Source organism: Muntiacus reevesi, chromosome 7, assembly GCF_963930625.1.
Source record: "Muntiacus reevesi chromosome 7, mMunRee1.1, whole genome shotgun sequence".
Classification (NCBI taxonomy): domain Eukaryota; kingdom Metazoa; phylum Chordata; class Mammalia; order Artiodactyla; family Cervidae; genus Muntiacus; species Muntiacus reevesi.
In genome coordinates this window covers 34,706,383-34,730,976 of record NC_089255.1, presented here as the reverse complement: position 1 = coordinate 34,730,976, position 24,594 = coordinate 34,706,383, and the positions used below count along the sequence as shown (strand labels likewise).

Sequence of the window (24,594 nt, the reverse complement as noted above, 5' to 3'; positions counted from 1 at the left end):
ATCGCAAGAGTGGGACATGACTTAGCGACTAAACAACAAAAGAAAATCAGCATCCGTTCAGGAAAAGTGGCCAGTTCACCTATAGGGGTGCTGTTGAGCAATGGAATTAGGGTACATGGAGAGCTGGGCTCCCAATACAGCCCATCTACCACGCGGCTTCTCAGGGCTCTCAGTGTTCAGACTCTGTGGAAAGGTACCAGTGATCCAGTTCTGGGTCTATCCCTGATCCCTTGACAAGTTGTACTTTTCTCTACAGCTCAGTTTTCTCATCTGTAGAATGGGCTAATGATAATATCTGCTTGCCCTGTCTTTCACATAGAGCTTTAGTGAAGATTAAAGAAAAAAAGGTCAGGAATGAAGAAGTGTTTTGAAAACTAGAAAAGAACAAAGTGAGACCTGGAAAGAAGATTCCTTTGTTGCTCGATGCCTTAGAGTCTAAGTCAAGGGCTTGCCTCAGTTTATTCTGAGAAATATTTTAGGATAAGGCTGAGTCTTAGGCTGCTTATTTAACTTATATGCAGAGTACATCATGAGAAACGCTGGGCTGGAAGAAGCACAAGCTGGAATCAAGATTGCCGGGAGAAATATCAATAACCTCAGATATGCAGATGACACCACCCTTATGGCAGAAAGTGAAGAGGAACTAAAAAGCCTCTTGATGAAAGTGAAAGAGGAAAGTGAAAAAGTTGGCTTAAAGCTCAACATTCAGAAAACTGAGATCATGGCATCTGGTCCCATCACCTCATGGGAAATAGATGGGGAGACAGTGGAAACAGTGTCAGACTTTATTTTTTGGGGCTCCAAAATCACTGCAGATGGTGACTGCAGCCATGAAATTAAAAGACGCTTACTCCTTGGAAGGAAAGTTATGACCAACCTAGATAGCATATTAAAAAACAGAGACATTACTTTGCCAACAAAGGTCCGTCTAGTCAAGGCTATGGTTTTTCCAGTGGTCATGAATGGATGTGAGAGTTGGACTGTGAAGAAAGCTGAGCGCTGAAAAATTGATGCTTTTGAACTGTGGTGTTGGAGAAGACTCTTGAGAGTCCCTTGGACTGCAAGGAGATCCAACCAGTCCATCCTAAAGGAGATCAGTGCTGGGTGTTCATTGGAAGGACTGATGCTGAAGCTGAAACTCCAATCCTTTGGCCACCTCATGCAAAGAGTTGACTCGTTGGAAAAGACCCTGATGCTGGGAGGGACTGGGGGCAGGAGGGGAAGGGGAAGACAGAGGATGAGATGGCTAGATGGCATCACCAACTCGATGGACATGAGTCTGAGTAAACTCCGGGAGTTGGTGATGGACAGGGAGGCCTGGCGTGCTGCGATTCATGGGGTCACAAAGAGTCGGACACGACTGAGCGACTGAACTGAAACTGAGTCTTAGGCTGTTACAGAAAGCTGTATCCTCTGGGGAATTAGCTAATTAGAACTATCCGCTAGTTTACGGGTCAAGAGTGCAGGCTCTAAAGACCATTTGTCTCAAAGTATTTCCTGTCTGTCCTCTCATCCAGCTGGGCTACGAAACCATTTTGCCATTTAGGCACCCAGTTTCAACCCTCTGGGACATTTCTTACTCGGGCCACCAGAGGGCAGTGCCATTTTGCAGCTCTGTGCTGAGCTGGCCACCAGCAGGGGGTACCCACAGGTAAGGACTGGGGGTTGGGGTGGATTTGGCAGAAAAAGGTTCAACAGGTGCGTACGTGCATGTGCACACACACACACACACACCACACACACACACACATGTGAACATTGGTTTTAAGGGGAAACTGGCTTAGATGTGGTTAGGATATACACTGGCGGGGAGGGCAAGCCAATTCTCTGTGATGGACTGGGAACATGTGCCGTGGTTATGGCTCCCCAACACATGGGATAGAGGGGGTTCCTGCTCAGTTAGCTTCTCTAGATTCTTTTCCAGGACATCAAGGTTTCCCACAGCCTTGCTTCTTTCCTCTTCGGCCCCTGTCATTGCCTGCAGGTGGAAACTTGTCAGAGTGACAGTAAGAGGTTGTGACTAGGCTCCACACCCAGGTACAGCTGGTCCTGAGAGCCAGGCTCTGATCCTTGAAGCCTCAGGAAGAACGGGGCCTGCAGGCTCACACCTGTGTGCTGACTGACCTTGTGGGAGTTCTTCAGCTTGGGTGGGGGGCTGTCCCGGAGCCTCTTCATGGCTTGCACTGGGGAGTCACTGAAGTAGGGGGGCTCTCCATCCACCATCTCAATCACCATGATGCCCAGAGACCAGATATCTACCTGCAAGAGGAGAATGCCCCTGACTCCACTGGCCGGAGTCTGGCCCCTTGGTAGTGAGCAGCGTGCTGCAGGTGGAGAGGAGCGGCTGGTCCCAGGTCTACCTGTTGAGTTGGCTTCCTTCCTGGTCACCCACCCAGTGCCCTGCTTCAGTGACCACTGACTGTTAGGGTCAAGCTGTCAGCCACTCTCTTAGAAAGGCCATCACACACAGGGAAGCCTGGCCTGCCCTTGAGCCTGGGGGAGAGCATTTGGGGGGCCAGCTTGTGGCAGCAAAGTCATAGACCAGAAAAGAACCAACCAAAAGGGGCCAGTGGATAGGATTGACCAAGCGGAAACCTAAGAACTGGGGGCAATCTTTGGTGGGAGGCTTTGGGGAGGACCACAAGTAGAAGAACCATGTGTCTCCAAGCCCTTCTGGGAGGACTGGGGGCTGGAGAGAGTGGTTACCTCAGTTGCATACAGAGACCTGGAGATCACTTCCGGAGCCATCCAGTACGGGGTTCCCACCAGGGACTTCCTCTTAGGGACATCTTTGCTGATCTGTGCACAGAACCCGAAGTCTGAGAGTTTCACCTGGAGTTAGGGTGACAGGGAGGAAAGGGAGTGAGAGGTGAGGGAGCCGGGAAGGGGGTGGTGGGTGTGCCAGGGTGGGCAGGGCTTACCCTGCCGTCGAGAGTCAGCAGGATGGAGTCGCTCTTGATGTCCCGGTGGATGACACCCTGGGCGTGCAGGTAAGCCAGGGCCTGTAGCACAGCCTCGCACACGGTGGCGATCTGCTCCTCATTCAGCCTGGATGTAGAAGGCATGGCCACCAGCAAAAGAGAATGTTAGCTTTGGCAGGGCGGCCAGGCAGTGGGGCTGGGCAGAGTGGGTACCCCAATACCAGGCCCCATAGCTCCTGGGCAATGTGTGGGGGAGCCGAGTCAGGCCAGAGCCCTGGTGGAAATGGGCCTGAGCCCAGGCTGGAGACCCAGTGTCTTCCCCACTCCCCTAAGACCCCGAGGTTGGTTTACCCAGGCCGATGGGCGTGGGGAGGATGGCTCAGGACAATGTGACAGGTACCTCAATCATCTGGGACTCAGGCTACCTGATAGCCCTGCCAGGGCAGTAGTGGGGCAGCCAGTGCCAGGGTCCCGCCCTCCCAGCTGCCCACCTGACTTGGGAGACGATGTCCGTGAGGGCCCCGCCCTGCAGGAACTCCATAAGCACCCACAGCTCCTCGCCCACCAGGTAGCTCTTGTACATCTCCACCACGTTGAGGTGCTGGTAGTCCCGCATGATCACCACCTGGGGGCAGGAGGGGATGCCTGAGTGCCAGCACTCTCCCCAGAGCCCCTGCTCCCGGAGGAGGTCGATCACGGACCCGCCACACGCCCGCCACACCCTCTCCTCCCACCTCGTTAAAGAGCAGCTCCCTGCGCTGCTGCTTCCTGAGGTCCATCATCTTGACGGCCACCTGGCGGCCCGAGTGCTTCTCCCGGGCCAGGCAGACGATGCCCGTGGAGCCCTCGCCAATCTTCACGTAGCTGTCCAGCAGCAGCCGCGGGTCACCCTGGTCCACCACCATCCTGAGCGCAGCCTTGAACTGCTCGTGCGTCACAACGCCCGTGTCCTCGCCTGCTAGGGCACCCTTGGCCACTGCGGGGTCTTGGGGCAGGTACAGGTTGCTGGTGCTGATCTGGGCATGCCGGGTGCGGGGGGACCCTGCCGGGGAAGAGCGGCCTGGAGGAGGGCCGGCGGCTGGGGCCGTGCGGAGGGACTTCTGGGGGCTGCTGGTATCCGAGGTGGTCAGAGGGCTGAAAGGCCCCACGGGCTGGTCTGAGGGCAAGGACTGGGCCTTGGCTACCAGGCTGTGGGGGCCGCCTTTCAGTGCCGGTCTGAAGGAGGAGCTGGGCTGTAGAAAGAAACAGAAAGAATGGTTGGCTGTAAGAGCACTTGCAGCACCCTTCTCAGGGACAGGGGGTGACCGCTGTGACCTCTGGACAAGTGTAGGGTCAGGCAGGGCATCAGATGAATATGGGAGGGTGCCTTAAGCAAAGATTTTCAAATGGAACTGCAATCAAACCACAGTCCTGCTTGAGAAGCCAACCCCCGGTGTTCCCAGGTGAGCAGAAAAAATAACAGCTGTTTATATCCACTCTGCCCCTCCTGGGAAGACAAAGCCAGGTCCCTGGAGTGTCCTGGGCTGGGTGTTTCTTCCCTGGGTGATGGACAGTCAGACCCCAGGGAGGCCACCAGGAGGCCATCCCTGCTGTGTGCTGTGGGGCTGCACAGGGAATCTGGGTCAGAGGCATCCACAGCTGTGTCTCTCCCACCCAAGGGCTCAGGTGGGCAGAAGAGGCGCTGGGCATCGGTGGGGGACGCAGCTGTTACTGACTTCCAGGGCAGGGAAGGAAAGTCCCAGTCGAGGTCTGATGGTCCTGCTCATTCCTGACCATGGGGAGTCAGAGTGTCTGTGCTGTGAGCCACACAGCACATGTTACCTGGGGGCGGGGGGTCCTTGGGTGTCCCCTGGACTGGGGATTTGGGGTTAGAGAGATGTGGAGTCAGGAGGGTAGGTCTGGCCAAACACAAGCCTTGGGGCCGGGGTGAGAGGTTTCCTAAGGGCCCCCTGGAGCAGCCTCTCTGGGTGATCTATACCCCCAAAAGGAAGAGAGGGCAGGGGGCCCATGTTTCTGATCTCTGGTGGGGAGGGAGGGAGAGAAGGTGGAACTGAGTGCAGACTGGGCCCCAGTGAGCCCTTCACAGCTCCAGCCCTCCTGGCAGCCCCAGAAAGAAAGGGTCCCATCCTTGGGTTTTTCCAAGAAGCTGGTAAGGTACAACACAACACCTCCCAGGGGCACCTGGGAGGGTCATCCCCCAAAGTGACCTATTGGGGGACACTTGAGGAGCTGCAAAGGGACCTTCCAAGAACATCTCATAGTCCATCTCATAGACGGTTTGTCTAGGTTCCTAGAGGGTGCTGGCCCTCCCTCATCCTCACAACTGAGTCAGCGTCCAGAGAATCGACTTAAGCACTCAGCTTGAGCTGAGCTGTGTCAATCTGGGCCTTGGGTCCTACCAGGCTCAGCCAGAGCCTTCTCAATCTCTTCAGCCCCCACCCCAATCCCTAGCCTGGCCTGACCTAGGGTTGAGCAAGTGTGCGATGCCACTGCTGTGGCTGCTCTGCCAGCCCCAGCCCCACGTGCCCGCTGGGCGTGCTCCAACCTCCGGCAGGCCGTGCCTGGCTTCAGCTCAGTCCTTGAGGTGAAGGAGCAGGAAAGCCTCCTGGGACTGCTGAGACCACTCCACCCTGGCCTGGGGAGCACGTAGGTAGACTGTCCCGTGTCCCTGCCAGTCCCCAACCCTCAGCTGCCTTTCCCTAGCCTGTTGTGGTGAAGCAGTGGGACCTCCGGCTGAGGGTCAGGAAAGGACCCCGATTCTGGGCTTGCTCTGCTCTAACCTGCATGAATCCTAGGCCGGTCCCCTTCTCTGAGCCCCCATTTCTTCAATCTGGGGAGCTGGATAAAATGCAGAATCCTGGGCCTTGGGAATGGCCTTGGTAGGTTCCAAGAGCAGGGACTCTGTATTTTAACAAGGCCCCGGAGACCCGGGTTCGATCCCTGGGTAAGGAAGATCTCCTGGAGGAGGAAATGGCAACCCACTCCAGTATTCTGGCCTGGAGAATTCCACGGACAGAGAAGCCTGGTCCATGGGGTCGCGTTGAGTCAGACATGACTGAGCAGCTAACACACTAGAACTGGGTTTTGAGATGGGAGGAACCTCGAACCGCAATTTGAGGTGCTCTGTGATTCCAGGGCTGCGGGGAGCCCATGGGGGCGCTGGGATTGGGGGGTGGGCGTGGCCACCACTGAGGCTGTGGGGCCACAACCAGGAACAGAAGTACCACGCGCTGTCACCCAGAAGCAGCGCCCAAGGCTCTGTAAGAAGGCTGCCTGCTGGCCAAGGCAGATTTAATATAGAAAATGAGCAGCATTGGTGTGGGGCTGGGCAGAGCTTGGGGACGTGAAAAGCTCCTCAAGTTGCCCTCAACGTTATCTTCTCGGGCTTTGACCTCTCTCCACCCTGGATCTCTAAGGAAGGCAGTGAGACAGTTTCCCATTCCTTCCGGCCTCTCAGCCTCCTGCATGAGCTCTCTGCTCTGAGGATGTGTGGACACGGGGAGGGTGGGGACAGGCCACGCAGAGGGGCTGAGGAGGGGGTCCCAAGTGTCCCTTTGTGGGTTTTGCTGCCGGTCTCCACAAGGAGGGAGCTTCTACCTCACAGAGCCACCAGAAAGGACGGAGTGAAGCTTGTTAAAGCACTCCAAGAAAGCGAAAGGGCAGCAAAACGTGGAATTAATTAAGGTCTCTGGATTAATTCTGGAATTACTTGTGTGAGGCCTCTCGCAGGGCAGGAAGCCACTAGAAAGAAGAGTCGTTCGTGGAGTTACAACACTGCTGCACGTTCCCTTCCCTGGCTGTGGTGATGGGGTCGGGCTCTCCAGCTGTGGGCTCAGGAGGCTGTTCTGTCAGGGCTGCATAGGCAGAGGCCACCTCATAATATTTAAGAAATAATACAGCCATTTACAGAGGGCTTACCACTTTAACAAGGGCATTAAGTGCCTTATCTCATTTAATGCTCATGGCCCTGTGGATTGTTTTATTAAGCCATGGGTAATAGTATTATCTACATTTGTAGATGAGGAAATAGGCTCAGAGAGGTTAAGTAACTTGCTTAGAGTCACTCAGCAGGAAGCCGACTTCAGCCCTATGCGGTGGTGCGACTGGGGAACCTTGGCATATAATGGAGTACATGATACACAGCAGGTATTTAAGCCAGCTTTGCTGATTGCTGAGGTCTTTCTGACTCGGCCTTTCTGCCACTAAGTGGGACCACTGCTAAATCGCTCAAGCTCTGTCTTACCTCCTTGGCCTCCCTGTCCCTTCTTGAGGTCCTCTTTTGCTCTTTGGTCAAAGTGAGTGACTGCAGGCCAAGTGTACAAGAGCTGAGGGCAGTAGTTCTCAATTGGGGGTGAGTTTTTCCCTTGAGGAACACTTGGCAATGTCTGGAGGAATTTGGGGTTGTCCCATCTGAGGGATGCCACTAGCATCCAGAGGGTAGAAATCGGAGATGCTCCTGAATATCCTTCAATACACAGGAGAGTCCCTACCACAAAGGATTATCTGATACAAACGTCAGCGGTACAAGGTTGAGAAGCCTGGACCCAGACTGGCTCAGGGGCAGTCTTGGCCCTGCCTTTTAGGGGCCTGGCTTGAGAACATCTGTCCAAAAGGGTGTGCCCAGGGGGCCAGATTGGGAACTGTGGTGTCTCTGAGTGCCAGATAAGCGCCACCTGCCTCCACAGGTACAGGGGAGACCCTGCACCCCCTGCAGCAGCAGCCCACAGTAGGTGCCTGGTGAAGTGTGCAGAGATGGGGGGATGGCCTGGCCCCCTGCTGTGGGGTGTGGGAGGGAACCCTGGGCCATACATGCCAGTTTTGACACCCCCTTTCTCCACACCCCTGAAACCATCCCCCTCCTCCATCAGGACCCTCTAAGTGCACTTTCTGGTGGTATGCACTGTCCTGCTCCTTCCTTAGTTTTCTGGGGAATGTCTCCCCTGGGACATAGCCTCCCACACCCCTCTACCCGCTCACAGGCACTCATGTTTTCTCACACAACATATCAAGCCACATCTCATCTGTTTCTCCCCAAAACCGAACCCTGCAGAGGATCCCAGCCCACTGTCCTTTGTCCCGGGGGGGCTGGAGGGCACAAAGCCCAGATCGCCTCTGGCTGGCAGTGACCAAGAAGGGGTTGAGGGTCCAGGTCACTCCCAACCCCGCTGTCCCCCATGCTCAGGCGGGACACACAGGCGCCCTCTGGGAGGGGAGACTCTGTCACTCACGCTGCTGTGGTGGTTATTTCTTAGATCTGAACTACAATCCTCGTGGGCTGTGCTAGTGACTCAGGGCTAAAGAACCTGCCTGCCAAGCAGGAGACACGTTGATCCCTGGGTCTGGAAGATCCCCTGGAGAAGGAAATGGCAACCCACTCCAGTATTCTTGCCTGGGAAATCCCAGGGACAGAAGAGCCTGGTGGGCTGCAGTCCACAGGGTTGCAAGGAGTCGGACATGACTGGGCGACTAAACAACAACAAGCTTGTGCTGCAGCCTAAGCTCATTTCTGCCTGTCCCTCAGGAAGGAGCTAAAAGATGCCTTCGTGGAAAGGCCTTCATGAGCAGGAGGTGCGAGCCCAGTGGGCCCCCCACCCCTGGCTGACTCTTTGAGTCAGTCTTCTCATCTGCCAAATGGGAAAGGATGTTACTGTCACCACGGACGGGGTGTCACAGGGTATGGAAGAAGCCAAAGCATTCTCCTCTGCCTGCCAAGAAATGTCACCATTAGGGCTTCCTTCACTGTTTCCTTTTTAACAAGAAAAATGTGTGCATTTGATACTGTCACACATGCTGAATGTTGGTTTTCCCGATGCTCCCAGACCCAGGCAAATTCAATCCTCTAGCTTTTCATATGGCACACAATATGAGAAAAAAATAATTATAGAAATGTTAAACAGAGCAACAACCACTAGAAAAAGGGTAGGCAGGAAGGAGAGGAGGAAGGGAGGGAGTGAGGAGGAAGAAATCCTCACTAGGGAAGGGCTAACGCGAGCATTTCTGAATGCCTATGGGAGAAGCAGCACAGGGAGGCTGTGCCTGACCTCAGGAGAGCCCTGGGACAAGCAGGGGATTGAGGCCAAAAGAAGATCTGAGAAGGGAGAGCCAGAGAGACCCTGCCCCCTAAGTCCTAGAGCACCTACTTCTGCTGGGGCCTGGGTGGGGGTTGCTGGGCACTGGGGACAGGGGAGGGTCTGGGCTTGTGTGGTTAGAAATGCTGCTTTTTCAGGGGGCGTACCTGCCTCCCTGTGCGATTTGCCTAGACACACCCCAGAGGGCAGGAGTGTCAGCTGGGGCATACTGGAGCCCCTCAGAAGCCCCTGCAAAGTGACTTGGCTTGCAACCTCTGACTCACACGTGCTAAGCCTTTGGAGGAGGAGCGCTCAGCTGGTTCAGGGTAGAATCCTCAGCTGACGATCTGTTGCCTTCCCCCAACCCGACCATGTAAGCAGGAAAGGCAGGCAGGGCCTGTGTCCCCAGTGGATGCAGTGGGCCCAGCTGCCTACCCTGGTGAGAGTGGGGGCCCCGGCCTACCTACCTTGCTCTGCGCTGGAGGGCCTGGCTTGCTGCTGCTTGGAGGGGCCGTGGCAGGAGCAGACAGGAACATGCTTCGGAACAGCCTGCGCTTTAGGCTGCTCTCCTGGGTCTTAGGGCTGGGGCTGCCCTCCCCACCAGGCCTGCCCGTGGCTGAGGCCACCAGGCAGGACTGTGGCCGGGCCTCCTCGGGGCCACGCCTGGCAGTCTTGGTCCCACGCCTGCCTGTGGCCGTGGGGGGTGAGGTCCCAGTGGGGGAACTCTGCAGACAGGTAGCCAGCTGCAGGCAGCGCTGTGTGGCACCCTGGAACTCAGCAGGACCCAGGGACTGTGCTTTGGCGGCCAGTCCATTGGGAAGGACCCGTGGGCTCTGCAGCTCGGGCCACGGCACCTGCCTGCGTCCTGCTGGTGCACCCCCGTTGCAACTGAGGTAGAGTCCGTGGGGGTCGCTGCGCTCAGACTGGGGGCTCTGAAGGTACATGTCCGGGTCAGCGGCCCACTGCTCATCCCCCAGCAGCCCCAGGGACTGTGCCCGCCGCCGGCTGGTGGGGCTGCGGCCACGCAGGGTGTTGGAACTGATGACCGACAACTTCTGGATGTCGTTGAGCAGCCCGGAGATGTAGCCATCTGTGGGCACCGAGCTGCCCCGCACCACCGTCTGCAGGAGGGGTGAAGAAAGAGTGTGGTGAGCCTCCTGTTCATGGTGGAGGGTGGGGCTCAGGTCAGAGAGGGGGGCCTGGAGCAGGAGGAACACCTGAGGACCTTGTTTGCTGCATCATCTACCTGTTCCTTAATTTTTCAGTCCCTTACCAGGGCTCACAGAGGGCCAGGCCGGTGCTGGGGTGGGCATACAGGAAGAAAGTTCATTCTCATGGGCTCAAGAGCGCTGCAGTCTGGCAGGGCAGACAAGTGAGTAACCATAGTGTTTAATCGAGAATGCCTGATGGTATGGGTGGCTGAGCCTGGGGAGCTGGTGGGACTTCAGACCCTGCCTGGGGACCACTGCCATTATCCAGCTCTATCTGTGGTCTTTTCGGGGGTCATACAGAGGTCTCTGGGGGGACATGCTCCAGGCTAGGGCTCTCCTCCACACACACGGGCTTCGTGGCCTCCAAACCCCGCCAGGGCCCTGACCCCAACCCCCATCAGGCTCTTCATCACGTTGTGTCCTGACCTACACAATGCAATAATCCCCCTGGTCTGTGAGAGCCCCAGGTTCAAATATTGCTTTGGGACATACTTAAAGATTGTTCATTGTTATCTGAAACTCAAATTTTATTGGGCCTCCTGTATCTTTATTTGCTAAATCTGGCAACCCTCCCACCCTGTGGGTAGGGATACCCCTCCCCCTTCAAACCAGACTCCTTTTCCCTAGGGAGAAGAGAAGAGGCTGATTAGCAGGGAAAGAAAACAAGGTAACTAATTGAAAGCTGGTCATCAGGTGTTTCCTCAGGTGCCTGGGTGGTCCTGCCAGCTACCCTCAGTGGAGAGGGATGGTCTGAACCCCACCCTCCGCACTCACCCGCCCCCCCACACCTCACCTTCATGGGCTGGAGCTGCACCCGGGTGATGCGTGAAGGGTCTACCACGGGCTTGGGTCGCCGCAGTGTGTCCAGGATGTTCTGCCATTGTGGGGGGAGGCCCACGAACTTGCCTTCTTTGGGGTCGAAGGAGGTGTGCACGCGGTGCTGGAAGTTCTGTGGGGCTGAGATCTCAGGGCGTTTCTTCTTTTTCTTGCGGAACATGGTGCCTACATGGGGAGGATCAGGCTGAGTTCCGGCTTCACAGGGGCCTGGCCCCAGGGAAGCACAGGGGACTGCAGCGTGTGCTGGGGCCCCAGGCTCCCTTCCCGGGCACAGCCCCCCTGCACCGGTCCAGGCTCCCCCGCCCCACCTCGCAGGCCTCTTCCTCGGGGGAATGGGCTAGCTCCCCACAGAGCGGTCCCAGAAGTAGCAAGAGCCCCATAAATAAGCCAACACAGACTACAAACATGGAAAAGAGGTGTCTGTTTTCTTGTCTGCGCCAAGTCCCCTGCCAAGCACGCAGACTCTGGGGGTGTGTTTTTATAAGATCCAAAACCCATGACAAATATCATTCCACCGTCAAAAAGCTAAAAGAGGGGTGGGGAAGAGGGAGGAAAACCGGGAAACTCATCGTATGAAATGAGCATGATCTTGATTCTTAAAGCAGATAAGACTAGCACAAGAAAAGGAAAATGTGAACCAACTTCATTTATGAACAATGAAAGAAAATCCTAAATAAAATTAGCAAATTGAATCCAACTATGCATCAAAGGTTTTTTTTTTTTTTTTCTTTTATATCACAGTCAACTCGGGTTTGTCCCAGGATGGTTCTAAAACAAAAGCTGTCAATGTGACATGCACCTTCACAAAAAGGCAAGCTGCTGATTCACAGGCATGCTGCCCAGTCAGGGACCAAACTAAAAGGACCCTCGTGGTCCCCAGGTGCTTGACCCTAATTCTGGAAAGGCCCTGAGCCAAGGGCACTGCTTGGGGAGGGTGAGGGCCACTATCTTAGGGGGAAAAGACAGCCCACCTCAGCTTGGGCTCCTTTCTCTCTGGTCTCAGAACTCTGACTATACAAAACATCCCCTACAGTCAAACCTCCATCCCTTACTTTGCAGTTGGGGGTTTGCCTAAGGCCCTAAGGGCCTTCCCTCATAGCTCAGTGGGTAAAGAATCTGCCTGCAATGCAGGAGATCTGGGTTCGATTCCTGCATCGGGAAGATGCTCTGGAGAAGGAAATGGCAACCCACTCCAGTATTCTCACCTGGCAAATCCCATAGACAGAGAAGCCTGGCAGGCTACAGTTCATGGGATCGCAAGAGTCAGACACAACTTAGCAACTAAACCACCACCACCTAAGGCCCTACTTAGCTCCATCAACAGCTCTGAGTGACATGGGCATGCAGATGTGAGAGACGGAGACTGGAGACCCAAGAGACAAAGTGCTGACCCTTCCAAGTGCTGCTCTGGCCTTGCCTTCAGGGAGCCCTAGGCTGGGACCACATGTGATGGAAGATACAGCTGGGGTACCCACTCAAATACTTTTATACCTGATGTGGCTCAAAACAGCTCAGTGGGTTTGTGTGTGTATGTGGGTGGGGGGTGTGTGTGCAAAAGACACTCAGTAGGCTCTTGTGTCAGATAGAAAGGTCACTTTCAACAAGACATGTTTTGTTTCTTGAATTGAATGCTTGGATCATTTATCTATCCACAGAACTGAATATGTTCATGGCATTCTCTTTTTGCTTCTGCTCTGGAGGCAGAATTTTCCTGGTGACTTTCACAGGTTCTGGAGTAGGTCACAGATCTAGGAGGGAGCTGGTGCCCACTTGGAGGGCAGGGGGCCCAAACAGCCATAGCCTCTCCACATTCACCAAGCATGAATCTGTCTGAATCCAGGTCATACCTCTTGGAATGGCCATTACTTTTGGGACCTTGAAATTCAGGAATCTATCAAACATTCCCACCAGGCAAAGCCACATGTGCAGAAGCTCCAAGAACCAAGGACTTTAGAATGAAATATACCTTTGAGTTATAGGAGAGCAGCAGGAAGTCTGCCACTAATTTGGGGAGATTCTGAGTGAGTTATATAAATGCTGTGACACTCAGCACTCTTCATCTATAAAGTGGGGTTAATAAAAGATAAGACACAGGTTTAGGGAGTGTTAAGTGAGCAGATTCCCACGAAACAGGGGCTTTTCCTCTTGCTCTGTCACCTCTCTGAGCATCCTCTCAGTTCAGGGTCCTGCAGACAGCAGAACATGAGCAGATATAATTCTGGGAGTGATGCTCAACCCCTGTCCTCTCCGAGTCACCTGGCCGGGGTTATGCGTGATTTCCGGTACTGGGGCCCTTGCTACCTCTCCACATGGTAGACTCTTCATAGTTTGGTAAAACTTGACCTCCTCCCGGTGGTCTTTGGCTGCAGAAGAATCTCAGTTCTGAAATTCTGTTCTCAGAGCCTCTCAGACCCCCTGGATCTGTCCAGATATCTCTGAATTAACTCAGCTGATGGTTTCACTCTCCTCTCCACTCTGGGAACTCTTCTAGATGTACAGGGAACAGCCTAGAGTTGAAAATGAGCTGGCTAATACTCCCTCCTGCAAGGAGATCAAATCAGTCAGTCCTAAAGGAAATTAACTGAATATTTATTGGAAGGATTGATGCTGAAGCTCCAATACTGTGGCCATCTGATGGGAAGAGCCGACTCATTAGAAAAGGCCCTGATGCTGGGAAAGATTGAGGGCAGGAGGAGAAGGGGACGACAGAGAACAAGATGGTTGGATGGCATCACCAACTTGATGGATATGAGTTTGAGCAAGCTCCGGGAGATGGTGAAGGACAGGGAAGCCTGGTGTGCTGCAGTCCATGGGGTCGCAAAGAGTCAGACAACGACTTAACAACAACAATACTCCCCCCAACCTCACCCAGAACACCCCCCGCCCTAACTTCTTGACCCCACTCAAGGGCCCAGCATTTGCTGCAGGAATGTGCGGAGACAGCATCTTTAGTAAATGGTCTATGTGACTCTGAGATCACCCTAACAACGATTCCAGAATAAAGTTCTTCCCACAGGTATCAGGAAGGGCCTGAGGAGAAAGGAAGACAGTGTAGAGTCCTAGGGCCCAGGAGTTGGGGTGGGAGGTCAGGAGCTGACAGAAGTAATGAACTGAGCTCAACCCTCCCACCCTGCCCCCATGCCTGGTAAAGAGCTCTTAAAACTCTTGGAATCCCCAGAGTGATAAGACTGTTGAAACTTTCAGCCTCCCCCACTCCTACTTCTGCAAAGGGAAGAGGGGGCTGGAGACTGAGTTAATCATCAGGTCCAGTGGTAAAGAATCTGCCTTCCAATGTAGGGGATGTGGGTTTGAGCCCTGGTAGGGAAAACAAGATCCCACATGCCAAAGGGCAACTAGCCACAACTGGAAAGTGTGCACACCGCAAGGAAGACCTAGCACAGCTCCCCCCGCCCCCCCACCAAAGTCATCAATAGCCAATGATTTAATCAATTGTGCCTACTTAATGAAACCTCCACAAAACCCCTCCAGGATAGGTTTCAGGGCTGGTGAACCCAGGTGCTGAAAGGGTGTCTGGGGAGAGCATGGAAGCTCTATGCCCTTCCCCTTTCCTGCCCAGAATCTCTTTCTTCCCTTTTGCTGTTCCTGAGTTGTCTCTTTTCTAGTGAACTAGTCGTAGTAAAGTGCCTTCCTGACTTCCACCAACCATCACAGCAAATTATCACATCTGAGAAGAGGGTTGTGGGAAACTTAATTTATAGCCAGCTGGTCAGAAGTAGTGGCTTTGGAGTGGGAGTCCAAAAGAGGGGGCAGTTTGTAGGGCTGAGCCTGAGGGGTCTGTGCTATTCTAGGTAGTTAGTGTCAGAATCAAACTGCATTGTGGAACACCCAGTTGATGCCAGAGAGTTGGAGAAGTTATCTTAGGAGAAAAAACTTCTCATTTCATGTCAGAAGTGTTATTAGGTAAAACCCTTCAGACATCTTTTCCCATTATACATTAAAAATATCAGATTTTTATGAACAAATCTGATTGAAGAGGTACAAGGTCTCTACATGGAAAAATATCAAACATTAAAGATAACAAAGAATGTTCATAGGTTGGAAAACTCAATATTATAAAATTATCAATTATTCCCAAATTAACCTACAGAGTTATTGCAATATCAATCAAAATCACAGCATAATTCTGTTGACAGAAATTTACAAACTGTTCTATATTCTAACAATGAAAAATCAGAAAGAGAAATTAAGGAATCAATCTCATTCACCATTGCAACAAAAACAATTAAATATCTAGGAATAAACTTACTTAAGGAGACAAAAGAACTGTAAACTGAAAATTATAAGATACTAATGAAAGAAATCAAAGATGACATAAATAGATGGAGAGATATTCTATGTTCCTGGGTAGGAAGAATCAATACTGTGAAAATGACTATACTACCAAATGTAATCTACAGATTCAATGTGATCCTTATCAAATTACCAATAGTGTTTTTCACAGAACTAGAACAAAAAATTCCACAATTCATATGGAAACACAAAAGACCCCGAATAGCCAAAGCAGTCTTGAGAAAGAAGGATGGAGCTGGAGGAATCAACCTTCCTGACTTCAGATTATACTACAGAACTACAGTCATCAAGACACTATGGTACTGGCAAAAAAACAGAAACATAGACCAATGGAACAAGATAGAAAGCCCAGAAATAAACCCATGCACCTATGGGTACCTTATATTTGACAAAGGAGGCAAGAATATACAATGGGGCAAAGACAGCCTCTTCAATAAATGGTGCTGGGAAAACTGGACAGCTACATGTATAAGAATGAAATTAGAACACTTCCTAACACCATACACAAAAATAAACTCAGAATGGATTAAAGACCTAACTGTAAGACCAGAAACTATAAAACCCTTAGAGGAAGACATAGGCAGAACACTCCATGATATAAATCAAAGCAAGATCCTCTATGATCCACCTCCTAGAGTAATGGAAATAAAAACAAAAGTAAACAAGTGGGACCTGATTAAACTTAAAAGCTTTTGCACAGCAAAGGAAACTATGAGCAAGGTGAAAAGACAACCCTCAGAATGGGAGAAAATAATAGTGAATGAAACAACTGACAAAGGTTTAATTTACAAAATACACAAACAACTCATAGAACTCAATACCAGAAAAACAAACAACCCAATCAAAAAGTGGAAAAAAGGCCTAAACAGACATTTCTCCAAAGAAGACATGCAGATGGCTAACGAACACATGAAAAGATGCTCAACATCGCTTATTATTAGAGAAATGCAAATCAAAACTACAATGAGATATCACCTCACAATGCTCAGAATGGCCATCATCAAAAAGTCTACAAACAATAAATGCTGGAGAGGATGTGGAGAAAAGGGAATGCTCTTGCACTGTTGGTGGGAATGTAAATTGATACAGCCACTGTGGAAGACAGTATGGGGATTCCTTAAAAAAAAAACTAGGAATAAAATCATCTTATGACCCAGCAATCCCACTCCTAGGCATATACTCTGAGAAAACCAAAATTAAAAAAGACACACGTATCCCATTGTTCCTTGCAGCACTATTTACAATTTCTAGAACATGGAAGCAACCTAGATGTCCATCGACAGATGAATGGATAAAGAAGTTGGTACATATACACAATGAAATATTACTCAGCCATAAAAAGGAACACCTTTAAGTCAGTTCTAATAGGGTGGATGAACCTAGAACCTATTAAACAGAATGAAGTAAATCAGAAACAGAAAGACAAATATTGGATTCTAATGCATATATATGGAATCTAGAAAAATGGTACTGAAGAATTTACTTACAGAGCAGCAGTGGAGAAACAGGCATAGAGAATAGACTTGTGGACATGGGGAGAGGGGAGGAGAGGGTGAGATGTATGGAAAGAGTAACATGGAAACTTACATTACCACATGTAAAATAGAGAGCCAACGGGAATTTGCAGTATGGCTAAGAAATTCAAACAGGGGCTCTGTAGAGGGGTGGGACGGGGAGGGAGATGGGAGGGAAGTCCAAAGGGAAGGGTTATATGTATGCCTATGGCTGATTCAGGTTGAGGTTTGACAGAAAACAACAAAGTTCTTTAAAGCAATTATCCTTCAATAAAAAAACAAAATAAAAAAAAAAAGAAATTGACAAACTGATTCTAAAATGTACAGAGAAACATAAAGAATCGGGAATAGCCAAGACAGTCTTGAAGAACACAGTTGCAGAGTTATGTTACTAGATATCAAGACTGATTATAAAGCTACCATAATTAATGCACTGTGGAACTGGCACACAGATTGATGAGCAGACCAATGAAACAGAAGAGAGAATCCAGAAATAGACTCACTCACATAAGGTCATTTAATTTATGACAAAGGTGACACTGCAATATGGTAGGGAACTGATGATCTTTTCCATAAATGTAGCTGAAGCAATTAGATGTTCATATGAAAAAAAAAAGAATCTGGAAAAATGAATTCATATCATATCCCCAAACTAACTGGCTCTAAATGTGAAAGGTAAAATAATAAAGTGATGGTGAGGGGCTGGAGGGGGAAACCCATAGTCGGGCCATCCCTTGCCCTAGGTCTGCTCTGAGTGACTATGGGGGCCTCTCCTGGAGGCCCTGACAAGCTGGGGCCCAAACCTGTCCATACCCATGGGTCCCAAGGACAAGTTAAACTGCCAAGGTTTTCTTTGTCCAAAGCAGGCCTAGATTAGCAATAGTAATTTCTTTCTAAAGATTTCACAAATATTTTTGTAAAGATTTTACAAAGATTAATTTGTAAATGCAGCATGAACACAATGACTATCTGAAGGGAAATACAGCAAAATATTCATTATTGTGTTTGACTGGTGGGGCCCCAGGTGATTTCCTCCTACTCCCTTTGTACTCTTCTGAATTTTCCTTAAAGACAATGGGCTGCTTTTCTAAAGAAAACAACATATTTTTAAATAAAGAAAAGAGTGATCCATGAGGACTGAGTACCTAAGAGATATGCACCCACTTAAGTCTCTGATGCTGCTAAGTCACTGGGTATCAATCACTTGAGTGCCTCTCTCCAGCTCCGTGTCCTGGAAACACACACGAATGCCCAGACAGGGGCCCTCCCTTGCCATTCCTAGGTCTCCATCTTCCACCCAGTTTCCCACCTTCTGAAAAGCCTAGGAGTCCCAGGGCTGAGGGACAGCTGGTGCTGAGTCAGCCTTGAGGTTAAATCAAATCAGTTTAAAATTGTCACCCAGAAGCTCCAGCTCTTTGCATCTATACTCCATTCACCTAGTGGAAGAGCTCTGCTTAAAGAAGATACTCTGGAGTGGGAAGCAGGAAGAGAGATGCTGTCCCCTCAAAGACCAGTCCCGACCTTGCCTTCTGCCCAGCCTGACAGAAAATATGTGGGCTTCAGTCACGGAAGAAAGTGGGCAGAGGCAGGGCGCCCGCTCTGGTTCAGGGTGAACTCGATCTGACACCTCGCCAGTCCAGGGGAGGGAGGGGCGAGGAGTCTTCCTTAGGCTGGGATGCATCTCTATGCCTGAGGAATGCTTTGAACGTTCCTCTTCTGAATGGCCAAGTCACCTTCCAGCCAGCAGGCTGGCCCATGACTGGGTGGGAGAAGAATGCCCATCACCAGGGAGGGGAGGGAAGGGGAGGGGAAGGGAGGGGAGGGGAGAGCCCTGCCCCAACCAGTCTGAGAAGGAAGCTCTGGGCACAGCTCCTGCCGAGGCTGCGCCCTCCAGTGGAGCCGAGCCTGGCACGTGGGGAGCCGGTCAGCTCCTGGCAGAGCCTTCTGGAGGAAGAGCTGCCACACCCAGTAACACTGAGGGTGGAGTTGGCGGGAGAGTTCAGGGAGCCACAAGCCCGGGGTCACTGAGGGGTGAGACTCTCATGTCAGAGGAGCAGGAGACTCCAGAGAGAAAGGGAAGTAACTTTTCCTGAACACCTATGTGTTAGGCATTTTCCAAGCACCAACTAATTTAATCCTCACAACGACCCTGGGAGGTAGGCATTATTATTATCACCTGCAACTCCAGATGGGGTTCAGGGAGGCTGAATAACTTGTCCAGGTTCCAGGAAATGGAATAACTTGTCCAGGAAATGACCGAGTTGGGGTTTGAACCCAGATCTGATTCCCAAGTCCTGCTCCATCCACCATGCCCACCCAGAATGACTCAGGCTGTTGCTAGTCTCCTTCCCAGAGGCCTCTGTGAACAGGGAGGGGCTGCGCAGCCTGTGTAGAAGGGGGTGGGCCAGGGCCCACTCCCTCAACCAAGATTGCTGGGTTCTCTCCTGTTCTGATCTGTGAGTCAGAGGCCAAGGGAGACGGGTGCTGTCCTGACTTGTAAGCTGACCCTTACTTTGGAACCAGGATTTGTTTTTGTTTTGCCTTGTAATGGTGGTGGTGCGGGTATTCTAAAGAGCTTGCCTTGGCAGCTGTGATGCAGGGCCTGGCACACGCGGAAAGACTGCAGAAATAGCAGGAGAGTATTTTCTCCAGCACAGGTCACGTCCCCTCAGTAGGGTCTCAGCCTAAAGCCAGGCAACTGGCAAGTCTGGCTCAAGGAGGGTGGGCAGAGCTTTGTGGTTGATGCTGGGGTTCTATGGTGATGGGTGTGGGGGGTGGGGTTTGGGTGGTGGAGCCCCCAGACTAGGTGCTGTGGCTCAGTTGGTCCAGGGTCCATAACAGGGACGGCAGACAGCTGTGCTGGGTGGGTCACTCCCTCAAGCTGCTCTTCCTCTGAGTGAGGAGACATCTGTCTGCCAGGCCTGGGTGCCAGGACCACCCAGTTGTTGGGACCCCACCAACCCCACCAACCCAAGGCAGAACCATGAAGGCATGAATCTGCGCTTAAACCTCAAAGCAGAGCACAGGCTTCCCAGTGAACACTGCCATTTGAGGCAGACTCTGGGGAATGAAACTGCCCGCTCCAGACGTGCTCCAAGACTGCCTTCCTGCCAGAAGTCCTCTTGGGATGTAACTCTGGGGCCCGTCTAGAGCCAGCATCAACTGTTTTCTTAACCCGTGGTCTCTGCTTTTCACCAGAAGAGCTGGTGTCCAATGTGGCTGCCTCACCCCCAGACCTGGCTTCCAGTGGGCTCTGGCTGTTCCCACACGTTGAATTCTTTTCAAGGGAAGGACACTACTCCACTGAAGGGATTCACAAGAGCACACTACAGGCTGGGGAGGTGCTTTCCAGAAAGTGAGCCTGAAGGAGTGTGCAGTCACTCGTAGGGAACAGGATTTGGTTGGCTGTATAAGCTCTGGGATGTTGTAAGCTGTCTGTTAGGATGAGGCTGGTGGGATTCCCCTCCACCTCCAGACTACTGGGGAAAGAGATGGCAACTGCCCCCGGGGCCCCACTCCATCCGAGGGCTAGGGAGTGAGAGTGGGGTGCACACCTAGACACCCCCTGAGGGAGGCCCAGGGCCGGTCCGTCAGGGCTGTGTGCTGGCTCAGCGGGGACTGGGGTGTGCGATCCCTAAGTTCCGTTTGTGATCCTGGCCCCCTCTTCCTTTCTAGGACTCAGCATTTCTGGGGGCAACAGGGGAATGGATTTATTCACATCTGCCAGCTTCTCTAGGTACAGAGAGGCGAGAAACACCATCTGTCCCAGCTGGAGGGGCCGTTTGGGGTATTTTTAGTAATCATCCCTCAGGGAGTGCCTCGTGTAAGCACCAGGCTCTGGGCTGAGCATTTCACACACAGAATCCTCTCCACAAGCCCGTGAGGTGGGCCTATTATTGTACCCATTATGCAGATGAGGAAGCCCTTGCTCAGAGATTGATCTGGCCCAGTGAAGCAGCCAAGAAGGGAAAGCTCTCTGTCAACTGGACCCAGACCCTGATGTGAACGCAGCTGCAGTCAGCTGTCACCTCCGACCACCCCACCCATGTCATCTCAGAGTCACGCAAGAGGCTCTGTGACATCGAGGAGAAGTAAGCCCCTGAGTCCCAGAGCATGTACAAAGGTGCCCGACTGCTGCCACCATCCAGTCACAGAAGGGCCTACAGGGGACCCTGGTACCTCCAGAGCTGGGCCCTTTCACCCCGAGGTCTGCACCCTGACCTCTTCATCACGCTCTGTGGGAACTGTCACCCCCCCACCCTTCCATGACAAGGAATGTGTCTCACCAGCCCCCTGGTTGAGAATACCCTGGACAGAAGCCAGTCTTTCACTGGAGTATTCTCATCCGCCAGCAAGATTATTCTCAAAATTTTACGTCTTGGAGTTTGTTTAAATATAAAGTTGCATTATTTGTTCATTTATTCAATAAATTTCATTTGTTGTGCATCTGCTCTGCTCAAGGCTCTGGGGATCGTGGTGAACAAAACAGAATCCTTGCTCTTGTGCAGTTTAGCTGGCTTTTCCAAATAGATGTTGCTAGTCCCCTGACCTGCACTGCCTGCCTGTAGAACTTGCTGGGGTCTGGCTTCCCCTGAGCCCCTGCCTCATTTTCCATCCCTTGGTGGCATTCTCTGTAGGAGCTCGCCCACACGCTGGCCTGTGCCAATGCATTCAGTGATGGGGATGTCCCCCTTCCTAAGGCCCCTGCCCTCTGTCCCCTCAGAGCTCGTCGTCCTTCATGTACGGCTGAGCTCTATCCTCCCTCAGCTCACCAGGGGCTTGGGCCTCAAACTGCCCTCTTCACGTGACAAGAGAGGTGGCACCCCAGCACCCTTCCTGGCCCCTAGAAATGCACCAGGCAAAGGGCCTGAAGAGAATTTCATTTGCTCTTCTGCCCAATTGTCCCCTGCAGTGTAGGTGGGTCCTAGACCCAGGCTGTGCCCCTTACTGCCCCTGCCCGCAGGCTCTGTAAGATCTGCCCAGGGCACTGTGCGGAAATGTGGACAGAGCATCCCCAGGATGCAAAGCAGTACCCTGAGGTTCTTCTGCTCCACCAGAGAGGCCCAGAGAGAAGCCCAGTGTGCAGGACAGAGTGCCTGTGCACAGAATGCGCCAGAATGTCTGGGTTCCCCACCCCTGGCATCCTACCCACACTACAGGTCTTAGTGAATCCCCAAGGGAAAGATAATGGGGCTGCTGTTGAAAAGAATATGATAATAAGTCTCATTCAATCACTTGTGTCAACACTCCAGCTGAATGAGAGGCCGAAGAGTCAGGCTGGTCAGCCAGGGAAGGTCAATATTGACTCAGGCCTGCCTCCTGGGCCCAGCTCCAGCCTGCAAGTGCCGTGCTGCGGTCCAGCCACAGCTCAAGCCAGAGCAGCCCTCTAACCTCTGTTCACCATACTTAGAATCTCAACTGCTTCCCCAGTCGGCAGCGCTGGGATTTCATGGGCACAGGATTATCTCCAAGGGCAGAGGGAAGCATGGCAGGGCTGCAGGCCTGGCCCCTCTTTGCCATTCGATTTTCACCAGCTTCCACATAGATAGAGAGGCCCAAATCCACATCACAGGGCCCTTGGGGCCTCGCCCAAAGAACCTCCAGGGTCCCCTAGTCACAAAAAGATTGTTTTTACAGTTATCGTTTTTTAACTTTATCTCTATGCTGTTCCCCTCCTCACTCCAAATTCACAAAACTGCAGTGAGATGGGCCAAACCTGTCTGACTGAGTGTATTTTTTAGGACAACCAGTGACCAAGGAGAGGAAGGCAGAGTGGAGAAAGGGAACCTACACATACACGTGTATTAAGTGCCCAGCACGTGTCAGACACCGTGGTCATGACGGTGATGACTCTACAAGGTAGATATTAAGAGCTTAAATCTACAGGTGGAGAAACTGAGGCTCAGAGGGAAGTCATTGTCTGAGGTGGTGAGAGTGCAACTAGGATTCAAGCCCAACTCCCAAGCTCTTCCATGATGCCTGGTATACCTGGAGAAGCCAACTGATCTACCCCAGATCACACAGCTCCTCTGGGCAGAGGTAGGACCAGAAGGCTCAAGCCAGAGTTTCTCTCTGGCCCAGTCTGCACTGGTGGTAACAGCGTGTCCAGGGTCACCTATGAACAGGTGAGGCCCTGCAAAGTGTATAGAGCATGCTATTGTTTCTGCCTCCAAAGCCAATTCCCTTCCAGAAATGGCCCCTGCCCAGGGTTGCCTCACTACCCACCCTCCACAGACCCTCAGCCTTGACTTTATTCCCACTGCTTGGCTCTAACATCCTCTACAATCTCTTGCCACATAGCCAGACCATTCTTCATGTTCTCCCAGAGAGGGCTCAGGTGGCTTAACCTTTTCCAAAACTAGAGGCAAGGCAGGTAGGCTCCTGCTGGGGCTGTCCTCCTTTATCAGTTATTATTGTCACTTCACCAGTTGCCTTATGAGGAAGGCATGATCACCCCCATGTTATAGATAACTACATTAAAGTTAGGAGAGAAACAAAGCAACTTGCCTAAGGAATCAAAGGCAAAGAGAATTCGAACCCAGTTCTTTCTGGGTTCCAAATGCTGTGCCCGCCACCACTGTGTCCTACATGTGACTGGGAAGAGCTCCCAGCAGGACTCACACCGTGGGCTTCCCTGGTGGTCCACTGGCTGGGAATCCACCGTGCAATGCGGGTTCAATCCCTGATCTGGGAAGACCCCACATGTCACGGAGAGACTAAGCCCCTGTGTCACAACCTCAAAACCCATATTCTAGAGCCCTCAAGACACAACTACTGAAGCCTGCACACCCTTGAGCCTGTGCTTGGCGACAAGAGAAGCCACTGCAGTGAGAAACCCGCACACCACGATGGAGAGTAGCCCCTGCTCTCTCTAACTAGAAAAAGCCTGAGTGCAGCAACAAAGTCAACAAATACATACATCTTAAGAAAAAAAAAAAAAAATAGCACACACCAGAATGGGGCAAGGTAGAGAAAATGCAGCCTACACACCGGAAATCTTCATGTCTTGGCCCGTGGTGTTCTCAGGGGCATCTCCCTCCCAATTGGAATCCACTCACTGGGTGTGGGTGAAGTTGGAGAGATTTTAGCACGTTGGAGAGCTGGGGAGTGAGCTGGCAGGCTGGGATATACGGAGTAGCACCTCTGGCTGGGGCTCTTTCCTGACCTGCTCAGCCCAAAGGCTGGGTCTGCTTCACTCCTGTTTGGGAACCTCTTTCCCAAACAAGACGTCAGTGCACTGGCCTTGGTGACATTGCCTCACCCTAGACAGGCATCAGACCTGGGCCAGGAACAAGGGCGGGCCATGTGAAGCCCTGCGCCTGCTGTGGGTGCAGGCAGTTAAGTAAAATGCACGCCCACTAAGGACTGGGAGGGACCACTGCCTAACAGTACCGAAAACGGGCTAGCACAGGGGGGTCACCTGCCTGCCCACTGTCCCAGCCTGTGCCTGACGCAGGTCCCGAGAAGTCCTCTGGACACCCTCCCGGGGCTCACTCACCTCTGGGCCGCCTTCCCGGCCTCTTCTTTCTCCCGACTCCTCACTCTTTAGAGGGCAGAGCTCTCAGGCACCGAGGAAAGGGAAGGCCTGGTACCTTCCAGGGCCAGTCCTCCGAGGTCTGGGTGGAAACAGATCAGAAATTCATTGTGACTAAGGTAGTAAGTATCCCCGCGGATTTTGCGACTGGCCGGAATCCAAAGGCTTCGGAACCGCCCCTCATCCCCCTCCGCCCGG

At 52.2% G+C, this 24,594-nt stretch overlaps 1 protein-coding gene across 2 annotated transcripts in view; it reads right to left on the bottom strand.

Moving 5' to 3' along the window:
• Nucleotides 1-24,594, bottom strand: part of PAK6 (p21 (RAC1) activated kinase 6) — a 36,821-nt gene that overhangs the window by 1,716 nt on the left and 10,511 nt on the right. For both annotated transcript variants that reach the window (XM_065940677.1, XM_065940676.1), the window contains 8 exons: nucleotides 24,361-24,478; nucleotides 10,994-11,202; nucleotides 9,457-10,110; nucleotides 3,656-4,153; nucleotides 3,413-3,546; nucleotides 2,922-3,048; nucleotides 2,707-2,832; nucleotides 2,125-2,259 (listed from right to left, as the gene is read on the bottom strand). In XM_065940677.1, coding sequence (XP_065796749.1) covers nucleotides 2,125-2,259; nucleotides 2,707-2,832; nucleotides 2,922-3,048; nucleotides 3,413-3,546; nucleotides 3,656-4,153; nucleotides 9,457-10,110; nucleotides 10,994-11,197 — 1,878 coding nt within the window. In that variant the 5' untranslated portion in view covers nucleotides 11,198-11,202; nucleotides 24,361-24,478. The remainder of the gene's footprint in view (nucleotides 1-2,124; nucleotides 2,260-2,706; nucleotides 2,833-2,921; nucleotides 3,049-3,412; nucleotides 3,547-3,655; nucleotides 4,154-9,456; nucleotides 10,111-10,993; nucleotides 11,203-24,360; nucleotides 24,479-24,594) is intronic.